The 15,653-nt window shown below is 47.8% G+C and overlaps 1 protein-coding gene across 2 annotated transcripts in view; it reads right to left on the reverse strand.

Moving 5' to 3' along the window:
- The window catches only part of MEST (mesoderm specific transcript), a 32,983-nt gene extending 17,899 nt beyond the window's left edge, over window positions 1–15,084 (reverse strand). For both annotated transcript variants that reach the window (XR_013348370.1, XM_077837431.1), the window contains exons 1-7: window positions 14,999–15,084; window positions 8,564–8,718; window positions 5,284–5,363; window positions 3,674–3,751; window positions 2,493–2,629; window positions 1,057–1,115; window positions 179–219 (exon numbers count right to left, since the gene is read on the reverse strand). Coding sequence is in view for 1 of the 2 variants with exons in the window: in XM_077837431.1 (XP_077693557.1) it covers window positions 179–219; window positions 1,057–1,115; window positions 2,493–2,629; window positions 3,674–3,751; window positions 5,284–5,363; window positions 8,564–8,718; window positions 14,999–15,069 (621 nt within the window). In the remaining variant the exon portion in view is untranslated. The remainder of the gene's footprint in view (window positions 1–178; window positions 220–1,056; window positions 1,116–2,492; window positions 2,630–3,673; window positions 3,752–5,283; window positions 5,364–8,563; window positions 8,719–14,998) is intronic.
- Between the last annotated feature and the right edge of the window lie 569 nt (window positions 15,085–15,653).

Raw genomic sequence — 15,653 nt, forward strand, 5'->3', positions numbered from 1 at the left:
CCTTAACTGTAGCTAAACATTTACATGCAGTCATTTAAAGTCAGCCAACAAATTACATTAACTGGAAAAGGACACATTCTAGGACCAAAAAAAGGCACACACTCAAACTCATGCCTAGAAGTTTTATTCTTGATACTCGAGTCCAGATTTCATAAAATTAGAGACCAAAGCAGCTCACCTTCTGAATGAATCTGGGGTAATGAGTTTCTGGGAAAATACCTGAAAGTGTTTCAGAAAACAGCCATTGCAGTTACTTAAGTTTGCTCTGACATTTTCCAGTCTCCCTCTTCTGCCCTCCCCCTGCACCTGCGCAGCCTCAGGGAATGCATTTGCTGACAGCCAGATACCAATATCTTAAATGGGGATTGCTGAGTCTTTTTTTTATTTTAAACACCTCTCAATAGAATTTACTTTTGTGCATGGAAGAGAGGCGGCGATGCCACCGTTAGAGACTATAAATGCCATCAAGGCACCGAACCAGCCACATCAGGACAGGCACCTACTCTCACAAAGAGTGGCCAAAAAACATGTCCTAAAGAAGGGAAGAAATTCTTACTCCTCAGTCGCAGCACCATTCAGAAATGGGCCACAATAGAGACCATCTGCCCTTACAAGCTGCATTAACAGGATCAATCTGCTACTAATAAAACAAAGGAGGGAGACGTATCTGTTGTCCAGTTTAATCAGCCTTCCCATGTTCTATAACCAGCCATTCCCCCCGCCCCATCTTCCCCACTTAAGAGTGAATTTTGGTATTGTGAAAGGTGCTGCACTGACAGCACTAAAGCCTTCCACTAACCATAGAAAAGGGAGAGCAGTGAAAGCTTCCCCACACTGCTCCACCAGTGTGCCTCATCCCTGGCCTGGAGGAACCCCTCTGTGGGTCAGAGGGGAGTTCAGTCTCTATTGCCCATTCAGCCCCTGGCACCGTGATGAGACTGCCAACAAAGGGACCAGTTAGTCTCAGTGGTGATGTAGGCACCGATATCAGGGAAGCAGATGGAGAGCCACTAATTTATTTTGCACAGATCATGTTACTCTAAGCAAAATAGTTACCTCCATTGGATAAACAAAGGCTATTGATCAGGACACATCCAGTTTTATTGTGTTCATACCTGGAGAACAAGAGACAAGACTGAATTAAACTGGAGCAATTCTCAGGCAATTCCAAGAAGTGACTGACCAACAGACTGCAGTAATATTGCCATTTATTAAAACGTAATCCAGGATGTGAATTAACCCATGAGATGTGATTTCAAAAGTAGCATAGGAACAGCAGTGTCAAAGTACTCCCTACAGCTCTCCTTCACTGTACAACTCATTCACATTGCAATAATCACTGATCAGAGAGTAAACAAGACCTTCTCTAATGCATGCTTTATGAAACAGTCTCAGCAGCCTTGGGGAAAGTCTTCTCTCCCTGGATCTCAAGAGGGATACAGAAAATAGGCACACTGGATGTGCACTACTGGATGTTCTATTTGCTGAATAATTTTCACTTTAGACTAATTAAAAAATCAGCAGTGCTTGCCACCCGCCCTCCCCCACTCATATCATTAACTGGTTAGATTGGGAACTCCACAGCATGCTAAGTTTTTTGTACTAAATAAGTAAAACATAATTTTAAAAAAACCTTCTTAAATGCTAATACAATACACACACATTTATACATCTGACATGTACTCATTAGCTAGAGATTCCACACCACACCATTGTAAGGAGTTCTGTGTGGAAGTTACACCTTGCAGCACTTCCCAGCCACAGGGAGCCTGATCTACTGATTAGAACAAGGGATTGCACATTAAGAAACCTCGGTTCTGACTCCTCCTCTGCCAGTGACTTGCCTTCGGACAAATCCCTCAGCCACTCTTTGGTTCAATTTTCCCCATCTGTGAGAGGGGCATTCTATCTGGTCCCTTCCTCATAGGGGGGTGGCAAGGCCAAATCCTTAACATTTGCCACCGACTTTGAGGTGACAAGATAAAAGGCAAAGCCTCATCAGCTGCTGCTAAATTTCTGACGGGAAGAAAAGTGTTAACTTAGGCAGAGTCCTTCCATCTGCGACTAGCCATCCCCTGTGGTTTCACACAGACCCTGGTCAATGGTGGCAGAAGATGCTCTTGGCTTGCGAAGACTTGCCTTGTTCAATCCTCACATCCTTGACAAGCCTCCAGGTCTCAAAGACAAAGGGTATGTTGTGCATCTAGTTTTGGAGATGGCTAGACAAGACTCTTCCACTGCATCTGCGTACACAGCTTCCACTGAAGTCAATGGAGGCAGCATATCAGCTTCCCTCCATCTATCTACCTAGGCTCTTCTACTACTGCATCCTTCAGCGTGGTACCACACTGGTACCTCCTGCTGTCACCCTGAATCTCAGATGTGGGATGGGGAAAGAGGGGGCTCTCCACCATTTACTTTTACTTAGCTTCAGGGAATTAAACCCTAGGAGGATGACGAAGAGCGTTCAGAGCTTTAGTGCTTCCAGTGACCTGTGGAGCAGTTCCTGCGCAACTGTGTCTCCATAGTCATGAGACAGGAGGTTGATCCTCTGATTTCGGAGACCCAGGTGCCCCAGCAGCCCCTCGACGATGTTGGCCTGCTCAAAAATGGAATAGTGATGGGGCCTCTGTTTAAAAAGCAAAGCAAGAGAGCAGCTCCAGTGAGAGCAACATCATACACTTCTATCTTGTTAGTTACAGAGAGCTGGAATATCACTGTGCAGGTTCTTCTGAACAGCCCACCTGGCAGTTCCAGTCTGACTAAGTTCAGTGCCTGGACACAACTAAGCACCAGTGTTCGTGGACAACTGCAGAAGCGTGAGACAAGCCCAGGACTGACAGCCAATAACTCAGATTCTTGTCCAGGCTCCTGCTGATTTACTGAGATACCTTGGGCAAATCATTTTACCACCATGTGCCTCAGTTTCCCCATGTATAAAATGGAGATAATGAAACTCAACTCACAGAAAGTCTGTGATGATTACCTAGCGTGTGTAAAGCTCTTTGAAGATGAAGAGCTAAGTACTATCAAACTCACTCCGTGATTTGTTTGCAAGGTTACAATTACACAAGCGTAACCACAAGCTAGTAACCCTTCACCAGCATTTTACTTGTGTCAGAGCTGCCTAATGTGACAAGTGAAGCAAACCTGTTCTACAGAGGTGAGCCAACACTCCAGTGGAATGGTCACTTTAGAGACCATTGCATCACGTCCCATTTCTGATGTTTGATTTTGACACCAATCATATTCTACAATTGTATCTTTATTTCTGTTGCTGAAAAATATTAGACACACAAGGTGGGTGAGGTAATAGCTTTTACTGAACCAACTTCTGCTGGTGAGAGAGACAAGCTTTCAAGCTCTGTGTAAGCTTGAAAACTTGTCTCTCTCATGAACAGAAGTCGGCCCAATAAAAGCTATTACCTCACCCACCTTGTGTCTCTAATATCCTGGGAGTGACACAGCTACAACAACACTGCATCCTGGAAAAAATGTAAGTGGATAAAGACAGAAAGCAACCTGAGAAATGAACTGATTTCATCAAAATCCATAGTAAATAAAATCCATCTTCTCAGGCATGGCCTTGGTGATGCCATTGGTCTGGATGTACTTTCATCATTAAATTCCTTTTCCAAAAGAAACTACATAATCGTCTGTCAGGATCACTTACAGGCTTGTCACTAAAACCAAATCCTACAAAATCCAGAGCGATCACCCTGTGAAATCGCTGGGTCAGCCCTTCCCAAATCTGTAAGAGAAAGACAGGAAATCATAAGAGCAGCTAAACTCATATCTCTGAGGCCTACGCACCAAGATGGACAGTTCTACACCGTAATTTCTTAAAGCTCCTCCCAGACACCCATGCTGCAAACACAAATTGAACTGCAGTGGATTTGAGTTATCATAATAACCAGTATATTCATGACAGCAAAAGCCAACAGATCTTCTAAAAAGTTATTTCCCCCAAGCCCCGCGGTGGGGTTTCTCCCTGCAAAGGCCATATTGGCTAGATTCTGAGGTTCCCCTCCAGTTTGCATCTCCCTCCAACGTAAGACCCAGTTCTATAGCTATATCCTCTGGCCAGATGTACCATATGGGAATTTCCTTCAGAACCTGTCAAACTGACACCACAATCATTCAACAGGGAAGTCCACCAGCTCATCCATTACAAGGGTAGCGCCCTTGTTCCCCAAAAAATGTGAATATACCAAAGGACTCAGACTTTGAGACGACAGCTGCGCCTCCCCTCAAGAGGCCTGTATGGAGTTATTTTTAAAAGAAAATACCAATATTCATATAGGCCAGTTGGGAGAAGCTGCCTCCATCACCTTGGAATCCATGTGTAGCTAGAGATGATTTTTGCTCCCTTTGGATCTTACAAAATCCAGCATCTGGTCCCAGGAATGCCACACTGATTACCACCAAACACTTACACAGCACAGGAAATGGACATCGTTCTTCACACATACAAAAGAACCCTGTTTATCCGACCTTCCATTATCCGGCTCTCCATATTAACCAAACAACCAGCACACACAGGTCCAGAAGCAGGTGATCTCTCCTGTAGCCACTAGATGGCACTGCAGCCTCGCACTTTCCCATTCTCTGAATTATATGAATTTTTGATTATCGGATCTGGCCCCAGTCCCAATTAGATCAGATAACAGGGTTCTGCTGTATAAAGACAAGTTTACTGCCCCCAAGAACACACAAGCAAAATAAATCATAGGACAAAATCTTAGGAGCCAAAGTGCCAAGGGAGTAGAAGGGATGCTTGAAAGTGAGTCTTAAGGAGAGAACTGAAGTGGGGCAGGACACTTGGCAGATGAGAAAAGAGCGCTCCAGGCATGGGAAGCAGCATTAGAACAGGCATGCAAAGGGGTGTGAGATGAAGGAGGAAGTGGCGAGAGAGAACTGGGAAGAATTTAGGGAGAGGAAGGGACATCAGAGACATAGGTAGGTGGAAACAAGGTTACATAGGGTCTTGTAGGTGATGACTTTGCCACACTTTGAAAGCTATGACAAACTGTGCCAAGTTTCACCCCAGGGCAAAGTCTTAGCTATGAGAAAAAAAGAGTGAAGTGGGCTGGGAGAGCCAAAACAAGAACTCTGCCATAAACTAGGGAAGCCCTGTCACTCATCGATCTCTCCTCCATGATTCACTAGTCAGACAGGCCCATTTATTCCTCCCTGAGGGATCCCCCTCTGGTTTCCAGGGGAAGTGAGAATCACCGATTTTACTCACACAGTCCACACTTTGTGCTTACATGGTCCCCTCACCTTGTACCAATCATAGCTGGAGGTTGGGAAGCCGTGTAACAGAACCACAATATCTGAACTGCCGAGTGCACCTGATGAATCTGAGGAGAGAATAGGACATCAGCAAGGCGCGCTACACTCCAAGGATGCTTTAACTTTAAAGCAGCTGTACAGGAGACTGTATCAGGGACCCAACAGTATAGAATCATAGAATATCAGGGTTGGAAGGGACCTCAGGAGGTCATCTAGTCCAACCCCCTGCTCAATGCAGGACCAAACCCCAATTTTTGCCCCAGATCCCTAAATGGCCCCCTCGAGGATTGAACTCACAACCCTGGGTTTAGCAGGCCAATGCTCAAACCACTGAGCTATCCCTCCCCCCCTAAAATTCCAAGGGAGCACCAGTAACATCAACCAAGTTGTGTTCCAGGCTCCCAATAAGAGTTTTGTTGATTTTTTAACACTGAAAAATCAGATGTCTCCAGCTACAAAGGCTCCCTCACAGTAAACATTCTTAGAACCTAACACACAGTCAAAACCCCCGAGACTTTGCCATTCAGAGATTTCTCAGCTTGCACAAAAACCTGTTACTAGGGCTATTGTTCCTTAAGAGCTGGACAGAGGCACCTCGAAGAGGAGAGAGTTTACACTGTTGATGTAATGGCACCAGGTGGGGGCTCACCACATTAGGCTATCAATCAGTCTATGTACACAAACAACTTGGGAGCAATGAGTGAGCTTACATTTGCATAACACCTTTCATTTTGAATGATCCCAAAGCACTACGCAAATTTTAAACTGATAGGGAAACCAGGAATCAGACACTCAAATGCAGCCATCCCTTGGGTAAAACATGACAGCTGTTTCACAGCACATAGCAGCAGGTTAAGGACAGGAAGTGGAGAAAAATACTGCTCCCAACTGAAACTGCGACATGGGGAAGACTTGGGAAGTAAGTATATTGTGAGCATCTGTACTTAAAACTGGAATTTGGCCATAATTTGGAGCAAACACCATTGCTCTCAAGAAGGGATTTGTGGGATCTTCAATGACAAGCAGCTAGGACATCATTTTTACATCTCATCCAAAACAACAGCACCTCCAACTACATGGTGCTGCTTAACACCAAGTGCCCACAAACGCAAGTGTGCCATTTGAATAAACCTACCACTTCCAGTTCCTGCGGGACCTAACTGTTCCTGAGAGGAGTCTAATGCAAGCTACTCCTGGGGGAATTCTGCACCACGGCACATGCACAGAATTCACATCCCATGCAGATTTCTTTACTTCTCCACAGAAAAATTACTTTCTGATGGGGAAGCAAAGGGAAGCCGCAAGAGTGGTCACATGCTCCTCCCCAGCAGTGCAGGCACATTGTTTCAGGTGCCCGGAGCAGCCAGTGGAGAGGTAAATCACCACAGGGGGAAGGTATGGGGGGCTGGGGGCACCCAGGATGGTCCTGGGTCAGACACACCCCCTAGGGCCAGGTCAGACCCACCCCGTCCACCCAACCCTCATGCATCCGAACCCCTCCATACCCAGATCCCTGCCGCTGAGCCTCACTCCCAGAACACCCCCACCAAGCTCCCCGCACCCAACCCCGCTGAGCCTCACCCCCTGCATCCAGATCCCCCCCGCACACAGGCTGGGATACGGACCTCTGGGGCAGGTCTGGCTCTTGTGCTGTCTCAGGGTCGGGTGCAGCTTCACCATGTCCTGGGGTGGGGTGGGGAACAGCAGGGTGATCTCCCACCTCTATGCAGCCAGTGGCCTGTGCTCCCCATTGCCATGCTGGAGCCTCCACATTTATTTATTGGCAAATAAAATTTGCAGCCTTTTAAAATGTTTTGCACAGAATTTTTAGTTTGTTGGCGCAGAATTCCCTCAGGAGTAGTAAGTACGGTCCCAGCTTAGCTTATTAAACACAAGGGGATAAAAGCACAAGTTTGTACAGCTACAGACACAAGTTGCATATTTTGAACCAGGTTTTTCTCCAACAGAGCTTAATCATGGCTCCAAAAATTCTCTCTGAGCACAAAAAGTGCAGGCAAAATGCCATCACTGACTAAATACCCCAGCAACCGGGGTTCACAACTTTTTTCTTACTATTATCCTGCACTCAGCTACCCATAACCAGGCTATCAGAGGCACCCAGAACCTTAGCATCTGCTCCCACAGTGCCTAGAGGGGGGTACTAGGCCCTGTCACACTTCACAATGAGGCCCAACCTGCTTGTGGCCTTTACGTACTACCACAATACAAATGTTTCATAGTAATGATACTGACCCTTGTCCTAGACCCATGGTCCATTCCCCCAGAAGTGAATTAACTGACCTACATTTGCCACTTAATTTAAGGAGGCCAGACGGCTCCATTTCAGTGTAGTGTGGAGAGAAAACACTTCAAGAGCTAAGGAGCAAGGACTCCCCGTATCTTCTACTCAATCATTACCATAGTTTCAACACAGTTTTAGCTCCCCTCTCAGAATGGACTGGAATCTGCATGCCCCTTCAGGCCACATCCCAGTACAAATGCTCCCATCTCACCTGTTTCTGTCCAGTCTGTCTCTAGTCAATCTGTCTCTCTCCACACCCCAGTTTTATTTCTCTGTGTGTTTGTTTTAAAACTTTTTGCTCTTCTCTCTCTCTTCTTTGTTTTGGGCTCCTTATCTCCCCTCAGTGTCTATGTTTTCCTTGATTCTCCAGTGCTTTTCTAGCATGCCTTTGTCTTTACTTTCCCTTAAGTTCTTCCATGTCTCCCTCCCTCACCATTCTTCCCCATGCGAGTCTTGCAGGGGATCTCCACTCTGTGCCAGGCAACCAGCTCTGTATGTTCCTCCCCATCCTTCTCTCCCAGTGCTTTCAAAGCTTCTCTCTAGTATTGCCTGGTGGCACAGACCAGCAGCACTGGAGAGAGAAGCAGTCCGTAGCACCACCCTGGTGGAGGACAGCGAAGGTCCAGCAGCTCTCAGTCACAGTGCAAAGGTCTGTCTGCTAGTCTGGCACCCCCAGGCTGAGGAACACAGGATCTCCTCAGTGCTGCAGAAAGCTCCCTGGTAATAGCTTATCTAAAGCTCACTTTAGATAAGCTATTACCAGCAGGACAGTGGGATGGGAGGAGGTATTGTTTCATATTCTCTGTGTATATATAAAGTCTGCTGCAGTTTCCACGGTATGCATCCGATGAAGTGAGCTGTAGCTCACGAAAGCTCATGCTCAAATAAATTGGTTAGTGTCTAAGGTGCCACAAGTACTCCTTTTCTCCCTGAAGCTGTGGATGCACCACTCCCGTCAGGCCTCACCTCTGTAAAAGATGTTCTGGGTCTTGTATGTGAAGTACCTTCCTGACGCCCTCCATGAGTGAAGGGCTGGGGACAGCTTAGGCGGAGGGATGTGCAGGTAGACAGCAAGGAGGGGTACGCTCAGCAGCCCCACCTGAATCCACCACTCTTTCATCCTGCAGGAGAAAACAAACACAGAATGAGCAAACACAGCACAATCTGCCCATCTGAACGACTGCACAGTTGCATCAAGCCTCTTGTGTCTGCCTCATTGTGACACACACCACTGGTTTAGTATGAAAGCTCTGATTACCCAACATTCACCGGGAAATTCACCTTCAAACCACATCTTTCCACCAGTGTCTGTTTTTCACCTTCTCAAGATACCAAGATATATTAGTCTTGAAAGCTTTCTTTCTGCAGCTGTTAAAATCGAAAGCCTTCCACAAAACTACTAGTAAGGGAATCACAACTCAGACCAAAATTAAGCAGTTTTGTAGCAACCACAAGACCAGATTGACTGCTCCCGGGGTTATACAGTCCTTTTCCGATCAGTAGTGCAGTCCTGTACTTCATCGGATTTTCAGCCCAGGTTGGCAACAATCAAAGGTTTGCCTATTTGGTATTCTTCTAGGCATTAACATGATTTTCATCTCTGTGCCGTCAGCCTGTGTGAAATGAGTTTGGTGTGTCAGTCAAGTTCCTAATGCTCAAGTGTCTACATAACATCACCACCTTACAACATCCGCCGACCAGAGAAGTGCCAATCTTAGCCTAGAGACCAAGGACTCAATGGGCCATGGAGATTAAACTGTCCCCTAACCCCTGGTGCCTCCAAGTTTGCACCACAACTGTATTTATTCTGGGATTAGAGAGAGGACTTCAAATTCCAGGACTCTCAAGCCATCAACTTCCACAAGCATTAAATTCACACATGGATTGTGAATCATTCAATTTTTTCAGTTACTCAAATCTCTGCATTTTTGATTGTTCTCAAGTCAATGGGAATTTTACCTCAATCAGAGCAGGATTGCGCTCTTTGTACTATTATCTATATTGTGTGACCGTTCTGTATAATTGTAGAAATTCTGTAAATATCACTTGAAATTATTTATCTACTTTGGGATCTTAACAAATAGAAAGTGACATTAATGCATTTCATCACTATGTCAACCTCCAGCCACCACGATCAGCTCCCTCACTGGTATGAAAATTTAATTCACACATACACAACACTTAGTGACATTATTAAGAGGATTTTCTTTCTTACGAAGGTGCTGGGCTCCACCTCCAGTTTTGGATTTCACACAGACACCACACTGAAACACAGAAAAGAAATGCACCAAGATCACACTGTTGTTCTGACTAGCAAAACCCTGGGCTATTCCAGTTTTGCCGAGTACTAGTCCACTCATACTGTCAATGCACCTGAGCCCTGACATGCACCAGCCACTGCTTTTCCAGTCCTGAATCCACACTCACGCATCTCAATCTAATCTGCAGCACTTGATGTTATTCCAAATCCTGACCCCCACAGGGCTTTGTCAACACATCTAAATGCAGAGTGATTTGCAGCATCTCCGGCTAGTCCAGTCCAGCTTCACACACAGCTCTACCAGTGCACTTCCAGACTGACGGGGCAACAGCCCACACTATTCATACCTGGGATTTCCCATACGCAGTTCTTCCAAAGCATCTCAGTGTTGATCTGCAATATCCCATGCTACAGGGTCTTAGGGAAAACAGCACCCTGGACAAACTTGTATTTTGGCGCCCCTAGCCCCAGCTGCCTTCCCAGGCTCCCCACCTGACCCCTCATTGCCCCAGCCCCTGCTGCCTCTCCCCCCCCAACCCATTGCCCCAAACTCCCATCCATGAACTCGCACTCCAGCCCCACTCTGCTTCTTGCCTCTGAACCACAGCACTCCCCTGTCATAAATATAAAGGAAAGGGTAAACACCTTTAAAATCCCTCCTGGCCAGAGGAAAAACCCTTTCACCTGTAAAGGGTTAAGAAGCTAGGATAACCTCACTGGCACCTGACCAAAATGACAAGTGAGGAGACAAGATACTTTCAAAAGCTGGGGGGAGGGAGAAACAAAGCCTTTCTCTCTGTCTGTGTGATGCTTTTGCCGGGGACAGAACAGGAATGGAGTCTTAGAACTTAGTAAGTAATCTAGCTAGATATGTGTTAGATTCTGTTTTCTTTAAATGGCTGAGAAAAATAAGCTGTGCTGAATGGAATGGATATTCCTGTTTTTGTGGTTTTTTGTAACTTAAGGTTTTGCCTAGAGGGATTCTCTATGTTTTGAATCTAATTACCCTGTACGGTATTTACCATCCTGATTTTACAGAGGTGATTCTTTTACTTTTTCTTCTATTAAAATTCTCCTTTTAAGAATCTGATTGCTTTTTCATTGTTCTTAAGATCCAAGGGTTTGGGTCTGTGTTCACCTATGCAAATTGGTGAGGATTTTTATCAATCCTTCCCCAGGAAAGGGGGTGTAGGGTTTGGGAGGATTTTTGGGGGAAAGACGTTTCCAAATGGGCTCTTTCCCGGTTATATATCTCTTAGATGTTTGGTGGTGGCAGCGATAAAGTGCAAGGGCAAAAGGTAAAACAGTTTGTACCTTGGGGAAGTTTTAACCTAAGCTGGTAAATATAAGCTTAGGAGGTTTTCATGCAGGTCCCCACATCTGTACCCTAGAGTTCAGAGTGGGGAAGGAACCTTGACACGCCCTGACCACATCACCCACCCGCAGGGCCGGTCTTGCCCTGCAGTGTGTCACATCTGGATGCTATGGTGACAGGCATCATAGGAAACCCCACAGCAGTCACTCTGTCGCCCCCAGCCAGTGCTCCAGGGAACCCTCATCTGGTTGTTGAGCAGGACAGCCAAGATAATGTAGAAACGGTCTGCCGCACTCTGACAGGGTGAGCAGGCACTGGGGCACAGTCATACCTCTCCATCACCTCCCAACCTCTCCCACTCAGCACAGCATCCAGCTTCTCTGACAGAGCCCCAGAGGGTTGGCAGCCCAAGGCGAGGCAGTGACAGGAAGGCACCAGAGGGCTGTGGTGGCAAGGACGCATGGTGACCTGAGAGACCCAGAAAGAGGGGAGGGAACCAGAGGTGTATAGATAGAATCACACTGGTGTGGGGATAATGGGGGGAAAGGGAGGGTGGTGACAGGGGGGCTCCAGAAGGGCAGATCTCCCCCCACCTCAATACTGAGCATCCCCAATATTCAAGTGCCCCTCCGCAGTCCCAGGTAAGGGGGTTATTAGGGGAGGTGGAGGCTAAAATGCTCCAGCGCACTGAAGGTAGCTAAGATGGGTGGTGATGGTGGAAGGTTCGCCCCCGAAATATCCCCAACCTTAGGGTGGGGAGAGCCAACTTGCAGAGTGCGGAGGCAGGACTAGGAACCTGGCTGAGAGTGACACCATGTCGGGCGGTGAGCAGGGGGCCTCTGCTCAGGAGTAGGGAAGCGGGCATTCCTGTCACACCGGGCTGCACCCCGCAGGCAGTGAGAGGAAGCCTGAGCCCCTTGCTTCTGCACCAGGAGGCTGGCTACAGTGCCCTGGGCGATGGCCCAAATTGCCCTGCCCTGCATGCTGTTTCATTTGTATTACTGCATAGGGTGACCAGATGCTCCGATTTTATAGGGACAGTCCCGATATTTGGAGCTTTGTCTTATATAGGTGTCTATTACCCCACACCCCATCCCGATTTTTCACACTTGCTGTCTGGTCACACTATTACTGCACACCCTTGCAATTGCCATTGTGAAATAAAGCAAGCAAACAACTGCAAGCAGAGGGCTTGCAACAGAGAATCAGTTTTAACCAACCTTTCCCTGCAGGCTTTTCAGGACTATGGAGGTTTTGTTGAAGCTTCCTTTGTACCATCCATGTGCACCTAGTGTAAAGCAAGAAGTGCCATTCTCTTTCCCTTAAGGCTGCCCAAAGTGCAGCACATTAAATAAGCAATGGTCACATAAACCCCACCCTATACCGGAAACCTACTGACCGCTATGCTTACCTACATGCCTCCAGCTATCATCCAGATCACACCACACGATCCATTGTCTACAGCCAAGCTCCACGATACAAGCACATTTGCTCCAACCCCTCAGACAGACACAAACACCTACAAGATCTCTATCAAGCGTTCTTACAACTACAATACCCACCTGCTGAAGTGAAGAAACAGATTGACAGAGCCAGAAGAGTCCCCAGAAGTCACCTACTACAAGACAGGCCCAACAAAGAAAATAACAGAACGCCACTAGCCATCACCTTCAGCCCCCAACTAAAACCTCTCCAATGCATCATCAAGGATCTACAACCTATCCTGAAGGACGACTCATCACTCTCACAGATCTTGGGAGACACGCCAGTCCTTGCTTACACACAGCCCTCCCCCTCCCCCCCCCAACCTGAAGCAAATACTCTCCAGCACTAACCCAGGAACCTATCCTTGCAACAAAGCCCGTTGCCAACTGTGTCCACAGATCTATTCAGGGGACACCATCATAGGGCCTAATCACATCAGCCACACTATCAGAGGCTCGTTCACCTGCACATCTACCAATGTGATACATGCCATCAAGTGCCAGCAATGCCCCTCTGCCATTTACATTGGCCAAACCGGACAGTCTCTACATAAAAGAATAAATGGACACAAATCAGACATGAAGAATTGTAGCATTCAAAAACCAGTCGGAGAACACTTCCATCTCTTTGGTCACTCGATTACAGACCTAAAAGTGGCAATATTATAACAAAAAAACTTCAAAAACAGACTCCAACGAGAGACTGCTGAATTGGAATTAATTTGCAAACTGGATACAATTAACTTAGGCTTGAATAAAGACTGGGAGTGGATGTGTCATTACACAAAGTAAAACTATTTCCGCATGTTTATTCTCCCCCCCCCTTCCTCATACATTCATAACTGCTGGAAATGGCCCACCTTGATTATCACTACAAAAGGTCCCCCACCCCCGCTCTCCTGCTGGTAATAGCTCACCTTATCTGATCACTCTTGTTACAGTCCGTATGGTAACACCCATTGTTTCATGTTCTCTGTGTATATAAAATCTCCCCACTCTATTTTCCACTACATGCATCCGATGAAGTGAGCTGTAGCTCACAAAAGCTTATGCTCAAATAAATGTGTTAGTCTCTAAGGTGCCACAAGTACTCCTTTTCTCTTTAAAGGGAAATGTAATTGTGATCTTTTTATTTAAGCCATCAACAGAATCCTAGAACTGGTCAGTACTGTTATGTTGTTGGTCTGCTGGGGGGAGGGGGTGGGAATCAGCCTCATGTAAGGCTATATCACATAACTGAACAATAAATTGCTTACATCAATTTAAAAATCCGATGAATTATTTTAAAGCGAACAGTACAATGTCAAATTATTTAAGCTGCCAAAGGCTATAGTCACAATATTTAAGCTTGGTTCTCCCCACATGTTCTTGTATACTGTCAGACAAAGCACCGTCTCAGCCTCCAGAGCGAGTCTTAGCCTTTCATTATTACATTATTCAATGTTACATGCATTCAGCAGAATCTACAAAAGTGTCTTAAAAATGCAAACAAAAGCATAAATAATTAACTTTACGCAGACCCCAAACCAGACCCACACCGAGTTAGAGAGGCCCCTAGAGAGAGCCCCACGCTGCGGGAGTCTCTCAGAGAACGCTAGTATAACAGTGCAATTATAGCATTAATGATCGATAGGTCACCAGTCCCAAGTCCATCCTGCACAGAGCTGCGTGATATGCCCCAGCAGACAACTCTTTACAAGACCAAGTGCTTAGTATTTAGCAAGAGAGAAAAACAAAATGCTGTCAGAACAGTTTGGGACAGGGCAAAGCCTCACCTCCCACTCCAGGGGCTACAGCCCTCCTCCACCCCACCATCACCTCTGGGGGCAGGAGCACATCCCCCCATGTACCCCCTTCAGGGGGCACAGTCCCTCCAGGGGCCACAACCTCCCCCCAACTCCACCCTCACCTCAGGGAGGGGCAGAGCCCCCCATGCACCCTCTCCAGGGGGCACAGCCACCCCCTGACCCCACCCTCACTTATGGGGTCGAGGGCACAGCCCCCCCATGTAACCCCTTCAGAGGAAACAGCTCCCCCACATCACCTCTAGGGGGGCAGAGCACTTCCACCAGCCCCCCCCCCAAGATATTAAGCCCCTCCCCCATACTCCTCCCCCTCTGGGAGGCAGAGCGTCCCCCCACCTTCCACGCCCCCTTTCCAGGGGCACAGACCCTTCCCCCCCATTCGCCCCTCCCCAGGACACAGCCCCCCCCCCAGGGGCAGCCCAGGTTCCTGGGGCTGCGGGGGGGGGGGGGAGCAAGGCCCCGCCCCCCGGGACAGAGGAGCCGCGCCTCGTCCCCGCTGAGGGGCTCCTGGGCGCGCGCGCTTCGCACCCCCGTTACCTGGGCTCAGGGCGGAAGGCGGGTTCCCTGCTGCTGGCGGGGCGGCCCCCCGCGGGCGTCGGGGTGCGCATGCGCGGCCCACCCGGCAGCCCATCCCTCCCATAGAGCCTCCCCAGCGTGGCGAGAAAGTCCCGCAACGAAGGTCGGGCGCCATCGACACCTGCTGGGGCGCGGTGGTACTGCCGCAGGCTTCTGCGGCTCTGATTACAAGGGGGCTGCCTCCTGGATGCCGGTGGCAGCTTTTTGCACTGGAAAATGCATGCCATCGCTGCGGGTACAGCTCCTTGCCTTATTGGGATCCAGGAAGTGGGCGGGCAAGATACAGCTCCTTGTGCTAGTCATGCAGGCCTTTTCCTGCATCCCTCTGCTGCTGCAGTTCTTTGCACTAGGCCTGTAGGAATTTGCATGCACACCTCTCCTGCTGCAGGTCTTTGCACTAGGCATGCAGGTCTTTGCATGCATCCGTTAGCAGCTGCAGTTTTTTGCTCGAGGTGTGCAGACATCCCTCCAAGTTGCGGGTCTTTGTACTAGGTGTGCGGGTTTTAACATGCAGCTGCTGCAACTCTTTGCCTCGGGCAAACCAGTCTGTGCAGGAACTATCTGCTACTGCAGTTTGTGCACCAGGAATGGAGTTAATTTCCATTGTACAGGTACC

The sequence above is a fragment of the Eretmochelys imbricata genome, chromosome 1, assembly GCF_965152235.1.
Source record: "Eretmochelys imbricata isolate rEreImb1 chromosome 1, rEreImb1.hap1, whole genome shotgun sequence".
NCBI classification, from domain to species: Eukaryota; Metazoa; Chordata; order Testudines; family Cheloniidae; genus Eretmochelys; species Eretmochelys imbricata.